Source organism: Polypterus senegalus, chromosome 8 (assembly GCF_016835505.1).
Source record: "Polypterus senegalus isolate Bchr_013 chromosome 8, ASM1683550v1, whole genome shotgun sequence".
NCBI lineage: Eukaryota > Metazoa > Chordata > Cladistia > Polypteriformes > Polypteridae > Polypterus > Polypterus senegalus.
This window is the reverse complement of record NC_053161.1, coordinates 104,750,967-104,778,952: the sequence shown is the minus strand read 5'-3', so window position 1 is coordinate 104,778,952 and position 27,986 is coordinate 104,750,967. Positions and strand designations below refer to the sequence as shown.

Here is a 27,986-nt window from a genome sequence, read left to right as displayed (position 1 = left end):
GCGGAGGTGAATCGCCATATGCAGCGTGTAAAACGGTTTGCGAGGGGTATCCCATGGGATCCTTAAAACATTCCTTTACAACTGAGGTTAAAACACAATGAAGTAAGCAGTCTTTAAAAATTGACTTTTCAGTTACGATGCACGACCGCATGCACCATAGCAAACTGTTTTACACGCTTCATACAGCAATTCGCGCTACTACTGTGGTCGGGTGTCTTGGTGGATTATATATACAAAAGCAGCCAAAACCACACAGAGCAATGAAAAGTCTACGTGAGTCACAGGTGCATGTGGACTGCGCAAAAACGACAACGACTCAAGTGCCGAGTTAGTGGTGGGCACATGAGCAGGCAGGGCACGATGGCGGTCCGCCAGTTTTCAGTCACGGACAATTGTGTGTTGGTTCGTTCCGTGCATTATTACGATGTTGCTTTTCTTGCTGATTTATTACATTACCAATTTTTCAAATGTTAATTTTCTCCCTGTGCTTAAAAATCATTAAAAAACCGGCCTGATTATGTGGCATATGGTACGTCGCGGGTTGGCTAGTAAGATATAATTTGTATTCGTACGATTTTCATTGTGTATAATAACTCACAGCTAATTAAGGTAAAGCTCTATACATACTGTATGTCTGTCCATATGTTTTCATAGATTAGATCAGACCTGTTCCATGACCAGAACATATAGTATACACCATTATAAAATAATTTTAGGTTGTAATATCAATTTTAGACATTAAACTGTGAAACAAAATGTGAACAGAGACAAGTTAGAAAAGATGACTAAAACTGAAAGTCAGACAGAAAATCTTTCATGTAGCCAATGACTTGCTAGAATATTTTGACTAGAGAGACAAGACAAGAAAGAAGACATGTATATAGAATGCTTCTTTTATTGAGCTCATTTAGAAATAATATTTAAATTAAGTATACAAAGAGCAGGCACCTTTGCCTGCTGTTCACTAGCTCATGGATCGTCTGTCTATCACATTAGGTTAACATTTGAGGGCAGTCATATTGGAAATATTCAAGCTGTCTAAGCTTTGGAACTTTTTGGATTTGCTTGGAGTTGTACAGCAGGTCAGTGCTAAATAATGAACAGGCAACCCTGACGCCTGGCGTCATTTACATGCACATAGTACGAGTCTTTCTTTGTTATTGTAGTAGTATTGTCATGAAATCTGTTGGATGTAATAAGGCTATAATTTATCATGTCCTCATTTAAGCCTAATTATTACTATTGTGAAATTTTCTCTGATTTTTTTCCCCACAGTTACATGTAATGGAGGAGTATAAAAATGGTAAAGAATTACAATAGGTAAGCTAAATATTTTATTATATTTAATAAAATAGAGTTATGTATTTTTTATAGGGCACTGAAGATGACGACATGTTGCATGTTGGTTTTGCTAGTCCTGTTTTACTGTCATTTGTCTATTGGAGACACATAAGTAAACATTTTTATACTATGTACACAGGACAATAAAATTATTTGTGTTTAAATTGTAAAAAAAATATAAATATAAATAACTACACTATGATTCTGTACTTGTAAAACACATATTTAGTGTATAGAGGCACTATATTAAAATATACTTAGTTTTTGTCTATTTGCTTCTTTCTTTCTTTCTTTCTTTCTTTCTTTCTTTCTTTCTTTCTTACTTACTTTCTTTCAGTCATCCACATGTTCTGCTGCAAACTCCAGTGCAGAAAGGTAAAATGTTGACAGGATTACAAATGAATGGGACTCATGACAAATCAATTTAAAAAAATATTTTCTGCATAGTTTATTTCTTACAAGTACTTCAGTACAAATTTTCAATATTGACTAATCCAGTGTAACCAGGGAAATGATATGGATCCTCTGAAAACAAAAACTACAATCTTATTTATTCTCCTATTATCGGTACTTTCAGAATACTTAGCTGCCTTTATGGTAATACTTGAGTAAAAAAGACTAGAGTTTTAAATAATATATGTTTGATTGTTTGAGCTCAGCTTTTGGAAGGGTCAGTGTTTACAAATTATTCATTTTCATTATTAAAATGTGTTTATGTTGTCAGCATTTTTAGACAAATACATTTTGTAAGGTGAAATTCATGATCAAAAGTAAAAATTGCTTGGAATTTTCTAGTTGTTATTATGCTTGATATGCTAGTCACAAGTATTTTTCGGAACTATCGTGTGTGCAGAGCTGTTTTTCTCTATTTTGCTGTAGTGTATTTTGAAAACAGATAAGGGTTTTCCACAGCCAAGTAAGAGAGAGATTACTGCGAGTGGAAAAGTATCCATATGTCTGTATGTCATCATAAGCTTTGGCAAGTCCGGTCCAAATTCTAGGCAAAAGCAATAAACCCAATGTGTAAAATTAATTTAAGTCTTTGTCGCAGTCTATATTTACTCAACCCTTTTCGGTATTGCAGATTGCATTAGTGTAAGATCTTTTTTTACATTTTAGAATCTTTCAAAGGTGCATTAAAATATGCAAAGGCTTGGGAAAGAGTCGAGAAACTTTTTTTTTTATACTTTTGTGCAAATTCTTTGAATTTCAGAGATCCAACAGAATCTTTTGCAATAGCAGAGACTTAAGGGGAAGACCGTCTATGTGTACTAACTCAATAAAATAATGTCAAACTGTGAAACCCCTGTGATTTATCAACAATTCATCTATAGTGCCTTGCAGTACATAACAGAATGCATACACACAGTTTTGTGTAATTTATCACCGGTATTTGTTGTCAGATATTTTCTGCTCCCCAAAATACTAATCTATTTTGGGTTAATTTCCTCATAGCATCCATTCATCACAAAATTTTAGTCTAGGTAATCAAGAATCTTTCTTATGTTTAAATCAACTTGACCATTTACTGCCATTCACCACAAAATCTGTAATACACGTCAAACAGATTCAGTTTCAGAATCAACAGGGATAATATAAAGACAATAAAGGATGTAGGAAGTTTGCATTTTGAATACATACTTGTTTCCGGCAGCATCCGTGACTGGACAGCTTGTGCCAGTGCAAAATTCTGACATTGCACTTGAAAATATGTTGATCTGTTTAAAGAATCCAACTGCTGAGAAGAAAAAAAAGTAATTTAAGGTTGATTTCATAATAGAACCTTCACTTGCCTAGTCAAGTTTAAATATTATAATAATTTTTACCTAAAGAGTTTAAAAACTTTCCAAACTGACCATTACCAGCAGTTGTGCCAAAACTTATGGGGGAACACCTCTGACTGCAAGAAATGATTGTGACATGAATCCTAGGTGAAAAACTGGCCATTGTGTCTATGGAAAAGATCTTACTATACCAGACCTGCTTTTAGAGGTGCAAGCAAGTTGAGACAATTCTAGCTTCATCAAAAATACCTTGATTTTAGCTAGCTGATTTCGACTTAGCCTGGACTGCACATTAAGTGAATGGTATGGAGCAGTAGTTCACCCTTTCAGTCTAGGCTGGGGTTATACTTAATGCAACATGACGCATGCTGCAGCAAACGCTCCTGCTACGTAAACGGTTTACAGTTTATACTTGCGCACATACTTTACATAAATCTGGAGGAATCCAGCAGGTGGCAGTGCAAGATATCATTACGGTGAGAACAGGTTCGGCTTTGCTGTGTTGTGAATTGCCTGAAACATCCATTAAATTCCAATGACACCTTACCGTAATATCATTGTAAAGAATGTTTAACTCACTCCATCAATCCAGGGATGTGTCCATTCCAGCAAGCATTGGGCACGAGGCAGAAACAAACGCTGGACGGGACCTCAGCTCATCACAATGTGAATACAAGCACACACATACACTAGAGTCATTTTAGTGGCACCAAATCCCCAAATCTGTATCTTTGGACGGAAACTGGAGCACGCTGTGGAAACCCAGCAGGAAAACATGTAAATTCCACGCAGAGAATACCAGCGACGTGACTCGTGTGTAATTATTAACAGTATTCATTATTTAAACGAAATTAACGATTTATCTGTAAAATGTAACATAATGCATTTCATCATGAAAGTGATATCAAGTATAAATCTAAAGATTCTAAATTTGTAGAGAGTTGGAATATCATACATTTAATGTGTTCTGTTTGGTGATCTATGCTGGTCATAGCAATTAAAAACTGGGATGACGTTTACGACGGTCTGCTTTAATGATAAAGTAAACTATGAGGTTAAAGTGGACATTTCGAGATTAAAGCCAAAATTTCCACTTAAATCACAATATACCTGTTTTCACCATGCTCTTAATTTTTTTTCCTCTGTGGCTCAAATACACCGCTATAGATTATGTTGCTGTTGTGAAGTTGCAAAAAAAAGAAGACAGCACAAAAGTTGGCATGTGACACTTTTAAAATGTGTCGTGTCATTACGATTAGAAATATGTGACGCTTGAATATAAAAGCACCACAAATGCATCTGTATGTCGGCATTTTGCTTCACCACATCGAACCATTCATCAAACAGCGAAGCGCGCACATTGATCTCGTAGGATCCACATAGAGGCTTGCTGTCACATGTAGATAGTAAACAGAGACTCTGACGTCACGTTCCGACTTTTAGCACACTGCGCCCCCTGACTTTTTGCTGGTCCTGCAACTCGCGCACGCGTTGCGTTAATTTTGAGGAGCTGATCAGAGGACGCGTCAAATGAACGCTGGAAACACGTGGCAGCCATGATGTGGGCGTGTAGGTGTTCTGAGTTTGAAGTATAAATGAGCCCTTATGGGGTAGGCAGTGCCTGGGCAATGCTTTTTATGCAAGTGTGTTAAGTCAACAATAAAGTCTTGTTGTGGCAGAATACTGTAATTAACTAGGGGTATAAGGATCTAAAATGATGTCACCTGTGATGTCACATTCAGAAATCTAACTCTTACATACAGGAATGGCTTAAGGGTACATTGTGCACCTAGGCAGAGTTGGTTGCAAGCACCCAAAAAGTGACATCCAAAAGAGAGTCCTGTGTGGATCTATAACAGAAACTGAATTGTCCCGCATGGAGATCGGTGCCTTCACCTTTTGCCTACTTGGCCTATGCCTAGAGCCAGCCTTGCTTACAGCCTGTATCTTAACAGTGTAATAATGCAGGTGGCTGTAGAGACTGAAACCACCAAAACTGGTCAGCACAGGTCAAAGCATAAAATATTGAAAAAAAATGATCTAAATCAATTTCCATTTACATAAATCCATGCAGGTTTTCCCTGTAAAATCTTGAAGAGGAATCCTCCAACATGATATATACTTTGAATAACTGAGTACAGTGAATCATTATCTCATTGAAACCCTCTGCTGAAGTACAGTTCTAGTGAGGTGCCCTTTCTAATACAGCATGTGAGAAAGGAAAGATTGTGAAAAAGTGGTTTGAAAACAATAACATTGGTACCAGCGCATACCCTGATCTCAAGTAGATGGAGAATTTTTATGGAGAATTAGAATATTAAAGTAAACCAAGGCCAAGGTAGTCCTCTTCAGCAGCAGAGTAGATTTCAAAAAAGTATAGCAGAAAATACAACCAGCTGGGAAGAAATGGATCGAACATCCTCCATGACACATTGCAGCAGCCATTAAAGGCAAATGTTTATGTTGTTTCATCCATTTAATGAATCCATTTATCCAAGTCTCTTTAAATTCTAACCTAATAATGTTTCACATGTTTTTTGGATTATTTTGATTGTCTGCAATTTCTGTACTGAAAACATTCACCCAGTTACTTTTTTTGTCCAAATTGTCCAGTTTGAAGTGTAGATCCAGCCCTGAGATTGTGAACTATGAATCGTCCCTTCTTGGATATAGTTTTTTTTTCCTTAATGGCTGAAGGTAAGTATACCTAACAGTGTTATATAGAGACAGATCTGAGAATGTGAAGGGAAAACTAGAGGATAATGTCAAGGGAAAACTAGAGGATTTTGCAACCAGAAATAATCAGAAACATAGCAAAAAAAGTGAAGATTCTGGGGTGAATCCACAATCTTGGACAACCAGAAAATGTACAACATGGCATATACACTGTCACAAAATGACATCACACATCACAAACTCCCAGTTACCCAGCCTAGCAACAGTAAAACAACCATCAACAGAAAGGTCTAAAAATGGTGGCACCATAAGTTTTTCACATTGTATAAAACAGCTACTATAGTTGGCCCATAAGATGTATTTAATTTTTAACCTGATTAAAAATGTGTTCAAACAAAAAAATGCACTTTGCCAATAGATTCCTTGTTCTCAAAAATTCCAGAAGCAATGTTCAAAAAATTTCATATGACCAAAGAACAGTTCAAAATGATATAATTTGCAGTTTTAATTAACATGCAAATGAAATGGCAAAAAATCTGGACTGATCAAGTATAGAAACTTTGGAGCCTGAAGTTTAGGACAAGTCAGATTTTGTACCTACACATAAATAAATAGACAGTATTATTTATAGAAATATATTGGATAACTTTGAAATTATGAGCCTACCAGTTTGATTAAAATTGTTATCAAAAATAAAACAAATGAGTGGGAGTTTAATGTCACTACACATATTAATGATTCAAGCTATCACAGAAACCTGACTAAATACTAGAGATGGGAATGAGTGTATCACAGACAGGAGCACATTTCTTAGGAAAGCAAGACAGAATTGTAAATTTGAGGAAACAGCCATTTATGCAGAAGAGAAATTAAGCGTGTGTCTGCTTCAAATGGGTAGTGACAAGCTGCATCTAATTGAGAACATTTGGATACAACTTTAAAACCGTAGGGATTGAGATCTGATATTAGAAGCGTGTCATAGCCTCTCTAAAGCAGGCATTAGTTTCAATATGCATGTACTTATGATATTAAAAAAGCACGTTTGGAGGGGGATAATATAGTCAAAAGGGGCTTTAATTGCACAAATATTAACTGGGCTAACATTATAGATGGTGGAGCACAAAAAAATGACTGTTTTTTAAGTATGTTTACATGCCAAAGAGAAAAGAAGCCTCTCTAGATTTACCATTTTGCAATTAAACCCAGGGGTAGAGGTAATCAATCCATTGGGATCCCATGATCATATTATACATTTACAGTGTTTTATCAGAACTCATATTCAAAAACTAAAACTGTTACTTTAAGTTTAGCAGGGCAGGTTTTGACCAGATGTGGCAAAGTTTATAAAAGGTAAACCAGTATAAGCTTTTAGGTGTGAAGACGGCTGAGTAGAAGTGGTGCAGGTTTTTGAAACTTTTTACATATGTTACAGGGCTAATTCATTGTGAAATTTGGAATAGTAAGAGAACACCACAGTGACTAAATAAGTATCTGTGTGGAGGGCATACAAAGCAGGGAGAGAAGCATTGCAGAAAATTCAAAAGATGATCCAAAGTGATTCTTTCAGTGTGTTAACGAAATGTCAAGGAGGAGGTGATATATATTAGGAATGGTAGACTGGCTAAAAATATATAGAAAGCGAAATAGTGAATGCTCTAAATTTGCATTTGTTTTCACATGGCAAGAAGTCAATAGCGTCCTAACAGTTACAGAGACTACTAAAGTGGTACTTAGTCATTTGAAATTGCTGAGACAGAAGTTCTCCTTAGATTAAACAGGCTGAAATCAAACAAATCACTACAACCAGAAAACATTTATCCTTGAGTGCTTAAGACCTTGATTTATTTTTTATTTATAAATGACTCTGCACTGGTGGCATTCTTATAGACTGGAAGATAGCAAGCATTTTCACATTGTATAAAATAGTACTACTATACAGTAGTTGGCCCATAGTTAACTTCATTCAAGTAGCTATGGGTCAGCAAGCTTAGCATACATCATTTGGTAAATTAATGGAAGCAATTATTAAGGAATAGACAGAGCAATACATTTCAAGAATAGGTATATTAATTAATATACAGCATGGATTTAAATGGGATAGATCATGTTTCAATAATATACTTGACTTCTATGAGAAAGAAACAAAGCATTCATTCATAGAGATGCATATGATATAATTTATCTGGAATTTCATAAGGCCTTTGATCAGGTCTCACATGAGAGGCTACTGATCAAACTACTACAACTACAAGTTCAGAGGCACAGTGTGCAGATGGGTGCAAATTGACATTAACACCAGACCTAAAGGGTTATGGTTGAAATAACTTTTTCAGAATTAGGTGAAGTTAAAAGTGGTGTTCCTCAAGGTTCAGCATTGAGATCACTAACTCTTTAAATTACCATGATTTCAATATAAATAACAGAGTGGTTAAGTCTGCAAATGATATCAACCTAGGGGGAAGCGTGGATAATGTAGAATCAGCTGAATCATTAAAGGCCTGGACCTGGCCAGAATTCAAACTTGGGAGACATGGCCTATAAAATGTAATATGAATATGTAAAGTATTACATGTAGGAATAAAAAAGTTCAATTTCAATACATAATGAAAGGTTTGAACCTGGAAAGTACCCCCTTTATGAAAAGGACTCATCACTCTCTACATCCAGACAATGTACAGAAGCCATTAAGAAGTCTAATAGGATGTAAGGTTATGTAGCACGATATGTAGGGTACTGTGATGGTGCAGGTCAACTCCATGCCCCCTACTACATGCCAGAGCTTCTTCGACTCGCAACCATCAGTAACATAATAGGGACGAGCCAGGCAGATGAGGACACTTACACACTCATAGCAAGGGGTAGATGAAAAAGGTACAAGTGGTTTTATTAAAACAAAGTCAAAAACAAAGTGTCCAAAAGTGCAGTTCATTAAAAAAGCAATCAATAAATAATCCATTTAAACAGTGGTTATCTGTGAGATAAAAATCTGAGTTAAAATGAGAGTAAAACACAGTCACTGGATCCTTAATGTTCCTTCTACTCCTGGACAATCCCAACCCAAATCCTTCTTTGTCTCCCAGCTCACCCTTGACTCACTTAGCTGGCGGTCCTCATTGCCTGACCCCCATCTTGGCTGCCTGACATGCGTCCCACAAGAACACTCAGGGTCAGTTGTCCTCTCATCTTCCTTCACGTTCCCGCAGTCATACCTCAGATCCCTGGGGATGACCCGACCATGTTCACACCCACTCCACATAAATAATCAGTGGGGCAAACTTGATTTTTTCTCCCCTGTTTTTGTATATACACTAGGGAGTGCTGAAGGTGCAATCGCCTGATTGCTGCCCCAGGATGATAACGAGACAATCAGGCTGCACGAGCCAACAAAGCAACATACTGTCAGCTGAATGCCTCGCCCCAACAAGGATACGAGCCATCTTTGCTGCAGATCGCCTGCAACTGCTCCACACCCCAGCGTGAGCGAGTCAGTTATTTATTTACTTTAAAGATGCCAGCAAGCCGCAGACCTCGTGTACCACAGTTACAAGTGCAAGGACATTATACTTACACTTTATAATGCACCAGTAAGTCATAATGTGGAGTACTGTGTGGAGTTAAAGTCGCCATATTACCAAACAATGACACAAGAGAGCTAGAGAAAGTCCAAAAGAGAGTGACTAGGCAGATTCTAGGAATAAAAGGTATGAACTGTGAAGAACTAGCAAAGGAGCTGAACCTGTTCAGCTTTATCAAATAAGAGGTGATACAATTGAAGTGTTTAAAATTATGAAGGAAATCAGTTCAGTTGATCTCAGAAGTTATTTAAGAATGACTTCTTCAACAAAAACGCAGGGGGAGTTAAATAGAGAACAGCATACTCATAGACATTGTCATAAACTAGAAGAAAGTGATCAGTAATAATGATAGGAAAGAACTTCTGCTCTCAAAACATTGGTTGAATCTGAAAGATTGAGATGCTATTTAGACAACTTAACCTTTGCGTAATTATAACAATCTGATAGTCTGAATAGTCTCTTTTAGTAATTTTTGCTCCCCAAAGCAATTGTACATGTGCAGTCCCATTGTTGTTACAACTGATATGCTCGTTGTTGCTGTGGGGGTCAATACTCACGGTTGGAGTTTCAGATTTGATTGTATATGCTCCTCCCTAGCATTCAGGTCTAATTGCTTACAAATATTCACAAATAATACATTATTATGCTGCTATATAAATTTAATGATGTTTATTGACTTAATATATTTTAAGAATCAACTTTTAACTCTAAAATGCAAAGTAAGGAATACCACTATGTACATACTGTTGGATGCAATCCACTCTGCCAGGTCCAGGCCATCTGGGAGGGAAACCAATTTCTTAAAATCCAGCTGTAAAATGTTTTCTGAAACATATCCAGACTGCAGGTAGAGTTTTTGGTATGAAACAGAGCCCACATTGATGTTGTTGTTTTCCTTCCTGAGGAGAGAAAGGGGACTGATATGAATTAACAGCCTACTAGAAAGCCACAGTTGAAATAAACTGTCTAATATCAGAACACGTCTATACCAAAACAAACACTGCTATGTAAAATCACTATGTTAATCGGCATGTTCGTTTTTGTTGAAAAATTGACCTATGAAGTCATCAATGGTAAATTTTACATCAATACCCCCATTCCCTTTTCCAGGCAGTATTTGGAACTGATAAGTAATTCACTGTGAGAAAGCTGTCCAGGTTAGCAAATCTACCTGTGAGCCTGTGGCTGGTTGGAGTGATAACAGTAATGAAAAGTGATTTAGCAGAGCGATGGTACCATCTGTTGTCAAGGGCTAGTGAGTTCTCTCCCTGGCTTTGGTCTCCATAATCTTTATTTTAATGTTTTTATAACTTATTTTGGAAGATACATTCTTATAAATATTCTCATTATTTTTTTTTTGTTTTTTAATCATTTTTTAAATTTCCTTTGCATGTTTTATTTATGTCATTATTCTTTGTCGTTCGTATGGTTTCTTGTTCATTAAACCGAAGGGAAGGTGCCTCCCTGATTCTGTAGAGGTGGAACATCCCTCAGTCCTCTATAAGGCCAGTGTTACTTCAACAGTTTTGCTGAGGCATATTTTGCTATTTCACTACCTTGTTTGGCCTCTTGTAAGTTCTATTTTTTACTCTTTTGATAATGGAATGTTTGTTCTGTTTGGATTTGACTTTTGGATTTTGTATTGGACGCTATTTGCTTTTTAATTACTGTCTGTACAATTATATCTGATCTTTTTAAAATTTTCTTTAGATTTCTCTTTTGAATAAAACTTTATTATTTTTTTCTTTAGGCCAGGGGAATTATGATTTTGACACCAGTGAATTATTTAAGACTCTATTCATGTATGTGTAGTAGTTTTTTACTTCTTTTGTTTTGATTTAAAAGCATATTTTTCAGTTTAGTAGACATTTGCAATACTGACTTGTACCTTTGTTTATGTCCGCATTTTGTCAGCACTTTGTATATCGTTCAATTTGTCATAATTTGTTTTCTTAGTGGCAGCACAGAATACCTGTCACATGTCTTCACATGCAGCTTGCTACAGCATCATTATTGTGAGCCTGTGTATTATGACAGCTAGAAGTCGGCAACAATATGGGCAATCATACTATTATTTTTCCTAATTGGTAAGTTTTCCCAGTTTTCAAATTCTTGTGCGATCGTTCTTTTGACACAGAGTTGCGTCAGGCAACTTTCCTTTGTCTCCTTAGTGAACTCAAATTTCTAGTTACAGACTTTTTTGGCCATTTTAACGTTGATCTCTTGGCTCCATCTCTGGGGGCCTCATGCATAACGGCATGCGAAGAATTCACACTATAGTATGGCGTATGGACAAAAGCGAACAAAATCCAGATGCATAAATCTGTGCATTCGCCAACTTACAAGTTCTTCCGCTACATAAATCCTAGTCAGCATGAAAAGTAACGCACGTGCACACGCCTGCTGCCACTCCCAAACTCCTCCCAGAATTATGCCTCTTTGAATATGCAAATAAATACAAATAGCCCTTAAGCTCAGCGTTCTGTGAGAAGGTAATGGCAAAAGCATGGAGGTAAACAGAAGAATTTCAGCGAATACCAAGTGGAGACAAAAAAAACTTGCTATTTGTTGCTTTAAACAGTGGTATAAACAACTAAAGGAAGTTGATCGAGTGAAATAGAGTGTCGGAGAAACTCAAAAACTGAAGTTCACAAAGTCGCACAGTGCCTGAAATAAAAAAGAAGTTATCAGATATCAAAGTTGCCGTGAAAAGGCGAGTCATAACCCACTGTCTGAGTGTCATATGAAAGCTTATTAGGGTTCAGAGAAAAAAAATAGGCACACGGTGGGGAAAAAATCACGAAATGTCAACTTTAATCTCGAAATTTCCACTTTAATCATGTAGTTTATTTTGTCATTAAAGTAGAACATTATAAACTTCATCTTAAAATCATTTAATTTACTAGTTTCTCAAATCCCATCGTAACTAACGTAGCACGTTAAATGTGTTGTATTGTATTTGTTCTTCTATGTGCTCTATGTGTGTGAATCACTACATCAGATGCATTAAACTAATAAACAATATGCTGTTAATTTCAGTGTATTTATAAAGCTGTGTGAGTAATGTGGATCTAAAAAAGAAAGGATAACCACACAGGAACAGCAGCACTGCTTTGATGCTGGGTGCCGCCAGTTTGCAAAACCGAGCACAGAACTTGTGTACGCCAGGGTATGAGCTACAGTGGAAATGTGCGTGGCTTTACGCCAAGTTCAGGTTTTATACATCACGATTTGAGCGTGGAAACATTCGTACGCAACATTTTTGTGCATACACACCGTTTATACATGAGGCCCTTGGTCTTTCTAACTCATACTGTGTCTATTCAAACGACAGCAGTACAGAGGGTTCCCCTCTCCCATTTTTTAAGTTTATATATTTTGGCACCTATTCATCTCTTTAAGCCTGTTTTTTGTGTTTCAGGTCCAGGCCCATTTTGTTTTTCTAGGCCCAACACCTGTTAAAAAAGATTTCATGGCCACTAAGGCTTGAGTTGTGTTGACAGATCAGACAGGTGTCACTGCTGCTAAGTAGACCGGGACTCCAGCGGATTACTACTTAATTTTAAAACAGGACTTAATGTAATTGAGCTGCATCCTTTCATATTCCTGACTTACTTTTATCATTACAGTATATTCCAGCAGTTATAAGGCCAGAAACAGCCCTGAGAAGGAGGCCAATCTTCTACAATGAACATGTTATGATTACAGGTATTTTTCGAAACTTTTACTAGGTTTCATAATTTTTTCTGTGCAACTTAGCATTTTTTTTATAGTTTTGAATCATGTAGAATTCAAATTTAATTTTGTTTTCTGTTTTGTTTTGATGTCAGGCTTGTCACATTTACTTATTATGTTGTGGAGTTACTTTGTCACTGTTAAGATTGGTATTTTTATCCTGAAAAAAATCTGGCTAATTATATATCTGTTTTTGGGGTTTTGAAACTCGGGGATTCTGATTCTGAAATCAGATTTCATTTTTAATGCATTTTTGGGAAACTTATAATTTATCAGCATTTTACCATGACACCATTTTGTTTACCCTTTGATGTTGCCATTTTGTGGCTCTGTTCTCAAGATGCAGATCCTGATTTCTAGGGTCATGACTTTGAGGGTTCAATTGGTGAAAAGCTAAATTTGTCTCAATGGCCATTTTGTACCCAAGTTTGTGGGTAACACTCTCATTTTCTGTTGCGATATTTAAGACCTTTATTTTTTATTTCCCTGTTATAAGATCTTTTGCTGTTGTCCCTGACTTTTGCTCTCATTTTGGCTTCATTAATAGATCTGTAGATCTAGTGTCTCAGTTTTGACTTCGGCTATGTTTTTGACTTTTTATATCTCCTAGTCCTAGTCAGTAAATATGCCATTTTATTTTTTAGCACCTGTCACCATTTTAGGGAGTCTTTGCCTTGACACACCAACCCACCTAAATCAGTCATGTTCCTGGAAGATGCAGCAAGCGAGCTCATTCTTTCTTTCATGTTATTTTTTTCCTCAGTAATAGAACAGGGAAGATGACTGCAGCGGAAGAGAACTTAATATCATTGCTGTAAGACAGAAATGCAATCAGTCAAGTTGCTAAGATGAAGCACTTTTTTTGGAAAATATTGTCAGTGGTTGAGATTTTCTATTATTTGCCTGTTTAATAGCAAACCACACATTCCTGCCATTGAAACCCTTCCTGTGTTGTTTTGTAACATGTGCTCAACCAAAAGAGAGTACTGGTTTGACACCAGTTCCTGGTTGCAGTTGGCTGCCTGTTAGTTCAATATTTCTTTCAGCTTTGTAGGCCATTTGTTTTTATTAAAGCTTTTCTCTGTGGCTGCAGTTCCCTTGCTTTCTTTCGGTGTGAATCATCAGCATCCTCTTTTAGTTTTGTAAACAAAACAGTGGTAAACAATGCTGACTGATAAACAAATGCAAATATACTGTAAAAGTTGTTTTACTTTAGATTTCCCTTTTGTTTGTTTCAATATTGAAGCTTCAGTGCAACCTACTAATGGTTAACATTGAGCTAGATTAAAAAAGAAGTGCTTACACCATTGGTTTCTTTAGCAAGAATCTTTGGCTGAGGGTGACTTGCCTGGTCAACAGCTGAAACCTCCATCACCCGCTCTGCGCTGCCCCCTTGAGGCAACAAGGGGCCTGTTACTGCTACCGAGGTGGTGATGAGAATGTAGAAGAGGCAAGTGGATGTGGACAGGGTGTTGGCACATTTAAACAGATGAGGTTTAACCAATTAGAGCTTGTTCTAACTCCTGACTCTCTCCTATAAATACATTCATTTTTTTTATAAATACTTATCTTACATTATTTAATTGAATAGTAGCCTACAAGTAAATTAAAATGAGGTTTATGTTTCCAATTAAGGAATTATAAGATGGTCAGCATTGTGGCGCAGTGGGTAGTGCTGTTGCCTCTCAGTTAGGAGACCCGGGTTCGCTTCCCAGGTCTTCCCTGTGAGAACTTTGCATGTTCTCCGGGTGCTCCGGTTTCCTCCCACAGTCCAAAGACATGCAGGTTAGGTGGATTGACGATTCTAAATTGTCCCTGGTGTGTGGGTGTGTGTGCATCCTGCGGTGGGCTGGCGCCCTGCCCGGGATTTGTTTCCTGCCTTGCGCCCTGTGTTGGCTGGGATTGGCTCCAGCAGACCCCTGTAGTTAGGATATAGCGGGTTGGATAATGGATGGATGGATTATAACTTACTTACACAAATTAAATTGCTTCTTTAAGTTTTAGGAAAGAGCTTTGGGTAACACTTCACTTTAGTGGCTTGCTGTAGTGTATTTATTAGTCACTTATTGCTGTTAGGTCAAACAAAGCCTTTGTTGAGCTCTTGTTACACAGAAATGAGCAGCTAATAGGTGCATACTAGGTAATCCAATTTTAACTTGTCATTGGTGCTTTATTAGTCTATTTGAGAACAAACAAAGTGTCTGTTAAGCTGTTGTTACATAGCAGTAACTGACTAGTAGCGCACCTTATTAGCCCCATTTCTAAAATGTTAGCAACTTTTATATCCAAGGACAATTGTGGTAGAGCTGACGCAGGCTGAATAGACTTCCACATGTCCACATATTCACATTTCCAGTACTGAAACTGCCAGTGTGCCAATATCAGGCCTACCTTTTCCAGCCCAGGATTGTATTACTGAAGCCTATTGTGACAGCATTAGGGGCAAAGTAGGACTAAGGTCTGGATGAGACACATCCCAGCACTCACTCAAGGCAGCTATGTAGCTGGAGAAACCAGTGCCTATTCCAGTAGCATGAGGTGCAAGGATTGAACCAACCCAGCTTGGGATGTTTGTCAGTCAGAGAGCGCAGTCTCACATATACACCTGCATAAATTTACACTGGGAGAGTATGGTTTCACCATTTAAGTTTGGGGTAAACCACAGTGCCTGGAAATAAAGCCAAAGTACTCTGTTCACAAAGACAGTGACAGGGTCAGGATTTACACCCAGGTCTCTAAAGCTATGAGGGAGCAGTGCAAACAGTTCAGCTGGGATTTGCCAGAAATGATTTTATCATTATGCTTGAATCACAGTAACTGTTTCCATGTTTTAATAATAATAAATAATACTTTTATTTATATAGCGCCTTTCCTAAGCTCAAGTTTTGCACTATATTGCAATGTATGATGGGATAGGCTCCAGCTTCCTTATTACCCTGCTCACGATAATTGGGTATGGAGACTGAATGAACACAAATGAATGTATCCCCTTTTCTTGTCTGAAGTTAAACTTGAAAATATATCACAAGAGGCAAAATGTGTCAGTTACACTCGAATCAAATCTTTTCTCTTTTAGTTGTGGAAATTGATTTTAAGCATCTCAGCAGTCATTATGTCTGTACATGAGCCAAACCGAACAATGGATGAGTCCTTGTGAAGTGATATGTTATTTTGGTAATAGGGCTGTCAGCCAGTAATAGAAAATAGAATTGTTTCAGACTTAAAAGATATTGTTTGAGTATACTGCACATACAGTATATACATCAGAGAGGCTGAGGTGGAGAGAGTAAAAATCTTCAAATTCCTTGGAACCCACATCAGCGAGAACCTCACTTGGTCTTACAATACACAACAACTCATTAACCGAGCACACAAAAGCTTGTTCTTTCTGAGGAAGTTGAAGAAATTTGGCATGCCAACCAAAATTCTCACCAATTTGTACAGGGGTACAATAGAGAGTGTTAACACCTGCTCTATTATTGTATGGCACTGTAACTGCTCCTTGCAGGAAAAGAAGGCACTCCAGCGTGTAATTAAAACTGCACAGCACATCTCTGGAGCAACCTTCTCCTCCCTACCGGACATCTACACTAGTAGGGTCATCAGGAGGGCGCACAGCATAATTAAAAGACAATACTCATCCTCGGCACACGTTTTTCACACTGCTTCCCTCAGGGAGGCGCTACAGGAGTGTGAAATCACGCACCACAAGACTAATGCATGTTTTTTTTCCACAAGCAATCAGAGTCCTCAACAATGCTAAAAGTTAAAGTCAATCCAAACCACAACTCATAGCCTCATAAATGCCACTGACTGCTGCGGTATGTCATCAGACACTGTGCACCTTATTTTGTAATCTTATAATTGTAATTGCTATTTGTTTTTATACTTCTTTTGTCTTTCTGGCTTTGTATATGAAGGTAAGCAAGCAAAGTAAGAATTTCATTACATGGTTTTAACATGTGTTTTTACTGTGTATATGACAATAAACGTCTTGTATCATGTACTTAAAATTCTGTTAAATACACATGTCCTCCCTGTCATATGGATGAAAGTATACAGTCATATAAAAATGATGCTGCAGTTGCTATTTAAGATAAGTATCCAAAAGCAAGTTATCCCTCGCCTGTGCAGCTTAGGGAATCCATTGGTAGCTTGAATGTCAGTCAGCCATTTGCCACGGCTGAAACATATGCATGCTATTTGGAAGAAGCAGGTAGGAGAATGTTCAGACCAAAGAAAACTTCACTTTTAACTGAGTTATCACATAATTGCAAGTATAAGATATGATTATGCATAAAGCAAAACACAAATTAAGTTCTATCTATCATTCTGAGATTTTTTAGATAAAGAAGATTCAAGATAAGATGGCAGTACTGTACTCACTAATTCCAGAGAGTGATGACTTGTTACATGTTGATTAGCACATACACATAATAAATTCAATAGCTTTGTACATGTGACAATAGTCACTCTCTGAATCTGTTGTACATGTCAATAGACCATTAATGTCTTGTTTGTACAATAAATTGTTTATTCAGGATACGATGTTCAGTGAGCAATGCAATAGAATGTGACAGCTCAGGATCCTTTGCACAAAGGCAACACAAAAAGACCAGGGGCCTCATGCATAACGTGTGCATAGAATTCACACTATAACATGGCGTGAGGAAAAAAAGCGGAAATGTGCTTATGCACAAAAAAATCCAGATGCATAAATCTGTGCGAACGCTAGTTTCCACATTCTTCCGATCCATACATCCCAGTCAGCGTGAAAAGTAACGCACGCGCACGTGCCTGACACCACTCCCCAACTCCTACCAGAATTACGCCTCTTTGAATATGTAAATCAATATAAATACCCCTTAAGCTCAGCGTTCTGTGAAAAGACAATGACAAAAGCAAGAGGGAAAATGGAAGAATTTCAGTGAATACCGAGTGGAGGCAAAGGAAGAATGTACCATTTGTTGGTTTAAACAGTGGTATAAACAACAAAAGGAAGCTGATCGAGTGACATAGTGTGTCAGAGAAACTAGAAAGCTCAAGTTCACAAAGTCACACAGTGCCCAAAATAAAAAAGAAGTTGTCACATATCAAAAGTCGCCGTGAAAAGGCGAGTCGTAGCCCACCGTCTGAGTGTCATATATAAGCTTATTAGGGTACAGAGAAAAGAGCTTCCGGGCTTTCTCTTCCTCCAACAGGACACAGATTCCGTTACATTCGTAATATTACAGCTCTCTGAATAATTAAAATACTGAGATGTATACGTGATATCATTTTCATGATGACAGGAGTTAAAGCATGTTATTAAACATGGGAACACGGTGGCGCAGTGATTGTTCATGTCTCACGCAAGATGCTTGCCGTGCCGTGCGCGACCATCGATGAAATAATTTATTGCAGCAGTATTGTCTGTTTCAAACGTACTAACCTCCAATTCCTGTCCTTACTTTTCTTTCTTCAAATACCCAATCGCCACACAAACAGCTCTGTAATAGACGTTAAGCCATCTGTAAGCTTATAATGCTGATTCTTCAAAACTTTTAAGGAACATTAAAATATCTTCATAGTACATGTTTAATTATTCTATCCTTCCAGTATCACGTCAGCCCCAGCAAGAATACAGCGCGAGGCAGGAACAATCCCTGAACGAGGCGCCAGCTCCTCGCTAGTGCTGCGGCACCGTGTCCTCACATGTTTAATTACTAACAATACAGATTATTTAAATGATGTTAACATTTTATCTGTGTAATATAATAAACATATTTTGCTGCATTTCACCTTAAAAATGATATTGTCATCATTTGTAAATACGCGCTTTATAAAGTAGCTCAGGTTGTGCAATATTATAACTGTATCGCAAGTTTACAGTGAGGTAATTGTACTTATAAGCGCAAACAGTTCTACAAGGAGCACTTGATGGACTGATTGAGTGCGTTTATAGTTCTTAGGATGAAACTGTTTCTGAACCACGAGGTCCGTACAGGAAAGGCTCTGAAGCGTTTGTCGTTTGAGAGCAGTTCAATAGACAGCATGGCTGAGGCAGCGTGTGCTTGATGCTATATACCAATAATTCTCTTTCCAATCAACTTCTGTAGATCTTTGATTCCCCACTCAGATACAGTGATATAAATACTTTGAGTGGTGCAGTGAGAGTAATATGGAAAAAGATGATACGCTGTGGCAAGTCCTAATGGGAGCAGCTGAATGAAGTACAAGAAGGTGCAGTGAGAGTAACAACATTAAAGCAGTTAGGGTATTTAGAATAGTTTGACCATTCTGTGGACCATAATATTGTTACAGGTTAATTACAATGAGATGCATTAAAGTAATAAACAATATGCGGTTAATTTCAATGTATTTATAAAGCCGTGTCAGGGATGTGGATCTAAAAAAGGTAACCACACAGGAACAGTACCACTACTTTGATGCTGGGTGCCGCCAGTCTGCAAAACCGAGTGCAGAACTTGCATATGACAGGGTTGAGCTACTGTGGAAATGTGTGTGACTTTACGCCAAGTTTAGGTATTATACATCGCGATTTGAACGTGGAAAAGTTCTTACGCAAAATGTTTGTGTGTACACACCATTTATACATGAGGCCCCAGAAGAGGAGAGGCAGCCTTAGTTTCTAATTTACTTTCATTATGACTGTGATTGTAAAACACATTTTTCCCATTAAGTCTTTTCTTCCATGTAATATTGTAAAGAAACAAAATGAACACAAACTGTTCAAACAATACATACTGTATTAACTTACATATGGGTAGAGCAGTTTGTATTAGAATCTGGGCATTGTTGCTAACATTAACAATACACCGCTGGGTGAATGTTGAAACAACATGTCTTATTTTGCAAGTATTAGTAAAATGCATTATTTTGACATTCCTTTAGATGATGCCAAAAAAAAGCATCTCAGCATGTCATGTTACAATGGGAGACTTTTGAAAAACCAGGGCCCTCTGTAGCCAATCCAGAAAAGGCCTTCACCTAAGGCAGCCTGACCCCAATACTCTTGTAGCCAGCTTCAGTATACATGGACCTGAAATGTTAGGAAAAGGTTTTGATTAATTGTTTCTGTGGGTTTTTTCCTTTATCATTTTACTGGTGTATCATTCATTTTTTGTATCTCTAAAATTCAAATCTGTTATTAACTTTTTGATTCTGACATTAGTTTTGATTCTTCTTAATTATTATACTTACTGACCGTCATATTGACTGCTGCATTTTGTCACCCTGACGTTAGGATGTATTGCTATAGGCGCATCCTCAGAGGTCATAATGTTTTGGGAACAATACGATGGGATAACAAGGCCACCTCAAGTTTACTTCCTCATTTGAGTTTTGCCGATTCCTAAACGTTTTTTTGCCACACACAATTTTTTAAAACTAAAATTTTATCTTTAATCTTTTTTGGTTCTGACCCATGCCTGAAATTTTTGACTGTGATTCTCGTCCTTTGATTTGGTCTGGTGAAAATTCAGCTTGATCTCCAGGTTACAAAACTTTTGTATGACTATTGGACTACACCTTTTCTCTTGGTTGGTCTTTCTAATTGTGCTATCTTGTTTAGCATAACATAACATAAAAGGGATTTTAGTTTTGAAAATTTAAGGTATCTGCAGTTTTGGTATTTTTCTAGACACTAAAAACAAATGTCCTTCTAGGGAGAGGAACCAAAAAACCTCTGGAAAGTCAGGACAAGACCAAAGCAAAATCTTTATAACTATATAGTATTTATTTTGAAATACAAAAAAGAAGCACAAAATGGCAAAAGGGAAAAAATAACACAAAAATAATTTGCCTAAAAATCAATCCAGAGCACACACATCCCAAAACATTGCACTGTACAAACTCCAGTCAGTTAACTACTAAAGGACTGGCAGAGCTATCAAGGTGGCCCTGCCTCTTGGGGTTCCACCCACAAAACACATGGAACTAAGGAAAACACATGATGCATATATAGGGAATAAATTAACATAAATAAGCACATAAATACAAATACAAAGGAAACAAATACAAATAAGGAAATGAATACAATAAACACCAGAAAAAATAATACTTTACAATAAACTAAGAAGAAAAAAAAGAAAACATAAGCCAGCAAACACACCCTGACTGAAACATGACACGGGATTTGTTTCAGATACTCGGTATAAATGTGCACAAAACAGTTTGCCTCAAATCCTCTGCTACTTTGTTAATGTCAGTGTTGTGACATCAATATGAAAGTAATGTATTCTGTTAAGAAGTCCCAATAAAATGCTTTGAACCTGAAATCCAATAGATGTTGTAAACCAAATGAAAAACAGTAAACATAAATTATGACACTTGGCCTCAGATTAATTTGCCTATTGTGATATATTTTCAAAATTTGTTTAGGTAAAGTATAAATTAAAATATAAATTTGTGGAAGGAATCAAGCATGGTGATAAAGACCCTGATGGACGTGTCATACTCAGTAGCACCAGCTAGTGGTGTGGAATCCCTTTCTGTGGCTATAGTGGCAAGGGTGGGATAGTCTGACCAGAAACACCTAATATGCTGAATATCATTGGGGTGGATTGGTTAATGCATCTTTCCATGTTTGCATAACAGCTGAATAAAACAGCAGGACTGCCAGAGTGTTGATACACAGCTCATTTTAAAAAAAAATGGAGTTAGAGAAAGCATTCCAGATGAGAATCACACACCTTAGCTTTATTGGGAACAGAGACTCCAGCCAACTGGACAGTCTGGTTTTAGGGTGCAGGTTGTGGCTATGAGTGTGTAGAGAGAATGAACAAGTCAGAGGTTAGACCTGCGGGTTGATGTTTGAATTGGCTCATTATTTTAAGAGAGAACAGTGTTATGTGATTTTTTTTTGTAGTTGTATGATGCCAGCAATAGCTAATTATATTAATGATAATACAAAAAGTTGGCATAGTGATTAAGTATTGCTTCCTTTCAATATCTGATCTCAGATCTAATTTTCACCCCCAGTTCCTTCAATGCAGAGTTTTCCACATGTTCTTGTAATTTTTTTCCTCCATGCATACATGCAGTATGTATTGGAATTTATACACTGGTCTGATGCAGTTGCACAAACACATGTAAAGTGAATAATCCCATTTTTTCACTAAACAGTGCAAAAGAGATTATTGAGTACTCCCCAGTAATGATGACTAAAGCTTCAGTTGCCACCAATAGGGGTCATGATGGCACTCCATTTTATTCTATTGAGAGTGGGTGGGGAGGCGAGTGGGTGGGGAGGCTTTATGTTTCCTTGCATTTCCTGTATTTCTGATGTACTAGGGTGTTTTTACTTAGCCAATAAAAGGTGTCATTTTGCTTGGCTTTTCTCTGTATTTCTGATGAAATGCTCTTCACTGAGTAGATAGATAAGATCAGATCAGATCTGTCCAGAGTAAGTTCCTGCACAATGTCCACCACTGCAGCCTTAACTGTTTAGGCTATTAATCCTTTTTGACCCTCACTGGAATTAAGCGGATACAGGCAGGTAGGACAGATTGTATTTGTTCTTTTACATTATAATTATTTTTATTTTCCTCAACAGCAGTTTTTCTCTTGGCTGATGTCAGTGCCAACTGGGGACAAAGTGCCCTCCTTGACCTCAGTGTGGGGCCAATTATTCTTATCCTAATATTTGTACGAAACCAATCATACAGAAGAGCATCTTAAATGTTAGAAGACAAATGGCACTGGTAATTTGAGGGCTGCATCTCCAATTTCCTGGAATTTCTGTGATTCTGTACAGATCTGAAGTGACTGATGGGTACGTGTGTGTGTGTGTGTGTGTGTGAGTATCCTTACACTCCTTTTTAGACTCCCTAGAACCTTACATGGAAAAAAGTAAGATTTGAAAATGGAAGCATTTGGTCCTGTATGGTTGTTCTTTGCTGTTATGCTCTGCTTTAGGTTTCAGATATTGAAGTTGTATTTTATTTCATCCTACAGCACCCCAGGATTAGCTTCAAAAAACTCAGAAAATGAAGAATGTTTTTAAAGTTTGGTCAGCTATATGTGTGTAATGCATCACCCACAATCTCAGGCCAGTGTGGTTTAGGATGAAAAAGTAAGTTGGTGCTAATTTATTTTGATGAATTTCACTGGTGTCAAAGGCAAATGTTACTGAGGTTACTTAGTGCATCAGAAAAGAGCAGCTTTTAGCAAAGAGTCAGTCTTACTGTACATAGGATCTCTTATGAAGTTCTTTACAAGGTAAATATTTCAAGCTGTGCTAAAGGGTAAATTGGGTGGTGTAAATAACACAGACAGTGACGTCTGCAGGCCAGAACATCAAAGAGTTGGGGGTGAGAGAAGGGAGAAAAATTAACCCTCCGAGTTTAATCATTAGCCAAGGTCCCACCACAAGGCAGAAAATGCCATATTAAAAACACTGACTTCCAAGAGGTCTAGGAAAAGTGATGAATGGTGTAGGAGGACATGTAACAATTGATAAAACATTATGTATAGTGCCACGCCAAGGCACTTTACACAATTTTATTGATATATGTGCATATGTATACAGTGGGAGACCCTCAGCTGGCTGACTAAGGCTGTGCCCTTATGGGTTCCAGACCTGATCGTGGACCACCTATAAAGTACAGTGGAACCTCGGTTTGTGAGTAACTTGGTTTACGAGTGTTTTGCAAGACGAGCTTAAATTTTTAATAAATTTTGACTTGATAAACGAGCGACGTCTTGCTATATGAGTAGTATTTATACACTTTGTCTGCTGAGCATCATGTAATCACAACTGAGCTGATGGTTCTTCTCTGTCTCTCTCTCTCTCTCTCTCTCTCTCTCTCTCTCTCTCTCGTGGGCAATTGTCTCCTATTCTCCGTCTGAGTCTGTGTGCCTCACTCATATAGTCAACATCCATACGAGCGTATACTGTTTACTACAGCATTGTGACTGTGTGTGTGTGTGTGTGTGTGTGTGTGTGTGTGCTGTGACGTGTGATTCCCCGTCTTGCACCACCAGCATTATTCAGCTTGAAACGGCAACAGCACGGTTATTTATTATAGCAGGATCTGCCACTCTCCTATACACAGACACAGCAGTCAGGCAGGGTCGTAGCCAAGTAGTACTGTGTCCTGCGCATTTATAATGTCCCTTGTTCCTTGTATCACCCATCGACGGAAGGCGCTTATAGCATGTCCGTGATCTTTTCGGATTCGCTTTTATGGCGAACTGCTACAGCGCTGGGAGACTGTGATTGCGTTGGGACACTCTTCCGCATGTCATCCCATTGAGTGGAATCCCACAAGAGTTTAGAAACTCACTCACACCAGCCATGATTATTTTCAAAGGTAAAGTGCAGGTTAATTTGTTTTATGTATTTTTACTTTATATTTTGTATTAATCATTTTTATATGAATAGTTTTGGGTTGTGGAACGAATCATCTGAGTTTCCATTATTTCTTATGGAGAAATACACTTTGATATATGAGTGCTTTGGACTGTGAGCACGTTTCCGGAACGAGTTATGCTGGCAAACCGAGGTTCCACTGTATTAACAAGTAAAGCTGTTCCCCCTCAGTCCGGACTTGATTTGTTTTGTCCTTCCATTGGGATTATTCAATTCTATTTACTGTGACACAGCCATCCTCCAACATAGCAGTTACAGTAACTAAAACATTTACAAATTAAATACAGTTTTATTGAAGAATGTATACATCCTTCCATTATTTTTTATTCCATGATAGAGTTACAGGGATTGGGGCATTGGGCTCCGTTCAGGAAACAGATGTGCACAGAGTGCCAGTCTATCACAGGCCATACTCACTCATTGGAGTCTCCCTCACTACTCAACCTGACCTGCACGTCTTTCGGGGTGAAGTGAACACCCAACTAAATATCTACCGTACACCATATGCATTTAGGGAAACACTTTAAGGTCTAAGTGTTTGACCCAAATAAAGTGCCTGGTGATACCATATTTCTGATACAGCCCAGAAATCAAAATTTGTTTACACATTTATTGGTATACAGGCGGAGTGGTGGCTCTGAGGTAGGGATCTACACTGGTAATCAGAAGGTTCAAATCCTGTACTCTACTCCATTGGGCCCCGAGCAAGGACCTTAACCTACAATTGCTCCGTCCTGGGTATGACGTTAATCTGCATCCAGCCCTGAAAGTAGGCCCTCCAACCTGCAGGGAAAAATCTCGGGGTTTGTGGCAGAACTGGCACTCCAGCTACCATAAAAAACCTCACCCTGTTCCATTCCATCTAAACTAGTGTGGTGCTGAGGTGTCACCCGGGGCTGCACTCGGGTCCTAATCTGGGGATCCTGAGTTGATTTGTCATGTGGTGGGTGCGGCAATGCGCTGTATCAGCACGTGCTCCTAACCTCTTTATTGGTAAAATTAAAATTCCATTTTAAGGTAGTAAGCACCAAATTGCTGGTTCATTTCCTGCGTCTCCCTCATTTTGTGACCCTGGCCAAGTCACTAAGGCTGATCCAGCTGTAAAAATATCTAGAAACAGTTGTAACAAATTCTGATTTTGTAAGTTGCCTTGGATAAAGGTGTCTGCTAGATGCATAATAATTAAAAAGGTGATCTTTAGTGTCAGATATTACATTTACATTTATTTTGGCTAACACCTTTATCCAAGATGACTAACAGCATTTTGTTTTTCTACTTGGAGTACAGGCAAGTGAAGTGACTTACTCATAGTCCCACAATGACAGCAGTGAGATTTCACAGTATATGTGTAGAGCACACTGTGTTGTTCTCTAGTTGGTAAAATGTGAGTCAGTTGTGGGTATTAAACTGGCCACATTTACTCCCAAAGACCACTCCATCTCAAACAGATCAGCTCTTTAATTTTTCCCTCATGTACTCCGGCTCTGCAGGCCTCATTCAAAGCTGGCCGCCGTTGATCTGAGGCTCCTGCTCTAGGAGGCGTGCCGAGCACAAGCAAACAGCAGAAGCGCTGCTTGACTATTGTGCGCTAATGGCCACCTCCTACCGAGCCGCCACCCAAGCCGTTTAGGCCTTTGTGAGGAGTGACATGATCCTCTGGGGCGCACACGCACAGGCAGGCGGCTCACATTCCTCAAAGCTAGCTCTCTTTTTTCTCGATATGCTCTCAGAGACCTGGCATGGGTTGTTTTGTTTTGATCACGGCTTGGAAAGAAGACAACAGCTCGTGCAAAGCAAATACGCTTCCTGATTCTTTCATAAAAGGGCAGCTGGGAGGAATTCTAGGCACGCACCTCCTTCGGACAAGTTCAATCACCACATTTAAAATAACACTTGAGTTCAAAAGTACCGGCCGAAAGAAAGATACCAAAACAACAGGCACATATTCAATACTGCCTTATGTCTCTCCTTGCTACACTATTAGGAGTCTTGGCTGGATTCCTGTCAAACAAACGTGCACCTGAGGAAGCCACATGAAAGAGCACACAGCCCACCTCGTCCTCCCTCACACCCCCACTTCATACCATTCCAGGGTTCAAGTGGTGAACTTGCTGCCACATGTTGCCAGTACAAAGTAAAGCCTCTCAAAATCCCCAGTCAGGTGCCAGAAGACAACACTCATCCCACCAGCAAGGAAATGAAATCAACTTACACTTTAAGCCCCGAAATGTCAATGAAATCTGCCTTCCTGTGTGACGCTTCTGCAATCGTTGACCTGCTCACGCCGTAACATCCACCCATGGCCACAGCCCTAGAGTGCCCCTCTCCCCATATGGGATAAGGTGTCCAGGTGCTGAACAGCAGGACGGAGGAGAGGAGAAAACTGTTAAAAATGAAAAAAAATAAATAAAAAATGCTGCGTTCTGTCTGGAACTGTTGTTTGGGTGGAAACGCCGAGTGTAAAAGCTCCAAAGAATCTCTAGGGGGAAGTGAGCCAACTGATCTTAGAAGAGCCTCGGCCCGGCCATCCCGCTCCAGGTCAGCTCTCCCAGCTCCAGTGTCCTCCCTCTGTCTCGCTACACTCTTTTCTGCCTAGCTTCAGGGGAAGGGTGATTCCCAAAAATACTACAAAAGTCAGAAAGCAGGTTCCTCCAGTAGGCTGCCTTACAAATATTTGCTATTCAGATGAGGCTTGCTTATCCAAATGATCTCCCCCCCCCCCACCCCCACCCCCATAGCCACAGCCTACAGTAAGGCAGCTGCGACGGCTGGCTGGCCGACTGAGTATGAATGCTCACCTTGACAATGGGAAGGCGCCACACAGCTGGGACCATTCACCAGTGCCCATCTGAGGTTTCCTTTGCCCTGTGCAAAATGCCATCTGCAACCCCCACCGCCCCCCCGCCCAAAAGAATCAAATGGGAGATGACGAGAAGGAAAAAGACTGGGAGAGAGAAAAGCCACAGGGAGCTCTGGCCATTTCCTCACTCTGTTGGTGGTGGCTTGGCTGCTTGTTTGTTTCGCTGACTGACTATTGTGTAAAATTGTTTCAACTATTTGCAATTCAATGAGTGCCTGCACTTAAGGCTTGGAAAAAGAAAGAAAAAAAATACATAACAAACACCACCACTGCTAGAAGTGAAAATGGTCAGATTTCCAGTGGGTTCAAACTTGTGCTTTTAAAATGTCCTAAGTATGTATATATTTTTAATTATAATAATCTTTTCAAGTTTTTATTCCTGCTTCTACCTGGTCAGTGTGACAGGGGATTGTCTTCTGGCGGTCACAGGCGCAGGCCAGCTACTAACAGTGGAAGGGGCACCATTCAATTTTCAAATCTGCTTATCTCAATGTACGGGTTGTGAGGGTCAATAATAATAATAATTTTAAGTCATTTTCAAAGCATTCTCAAGCCCACTCAGTTCAATTTAAAGACTGGCGATTGTCGTAGTAGTACTGAGCACAACTGCAAAGTGCACATGGACAGCATGTGGGAGTGGA

General features: G+C 38.6%; 1 protein-coding gene across 2 annotated transcripts in view; it reads right to left on the bottom strand.

Annotated features, from left to right (window-relative positions):
* LOC120534178 (MOB kinase activator 2) overlaps positions 1 to 27,379 on the bottom strand; it is a 34,366-nt gene extending 6,987 nt beyond the window's left edge. Inside the window, exons 1-3 of one of the 2 annotated variants that reach the window (XM_039761536.1) lie at positions 26,698 to 27,379; positions 10,121 to 10,275; positions 2,983 to 3,076 (exon numbers count right to left, since the gene is read on the bottom strand). In XM_039761536.1, coding sequence (XP_039617470.1) covers positions 2,983 to 3,076; positions 10,121 to 10,275; positions 26,698 to 26,786 — 338 coding nt within the window. In that variant the 5' untranslated portion in view covers positions 26,787 to 27,379. Of the gene's footprint in view, positions 1 to 2,982; positions 3,080 to 10,120; positions 10,276 to 26,697 lie in introns of both variants that reach the window. The other variant, XM_039761535.1, reaches the window with a different exon arrangement.
* Between the last annotated feature and the right edge of the window lie 607 nt (positions 27,380 to 27,986).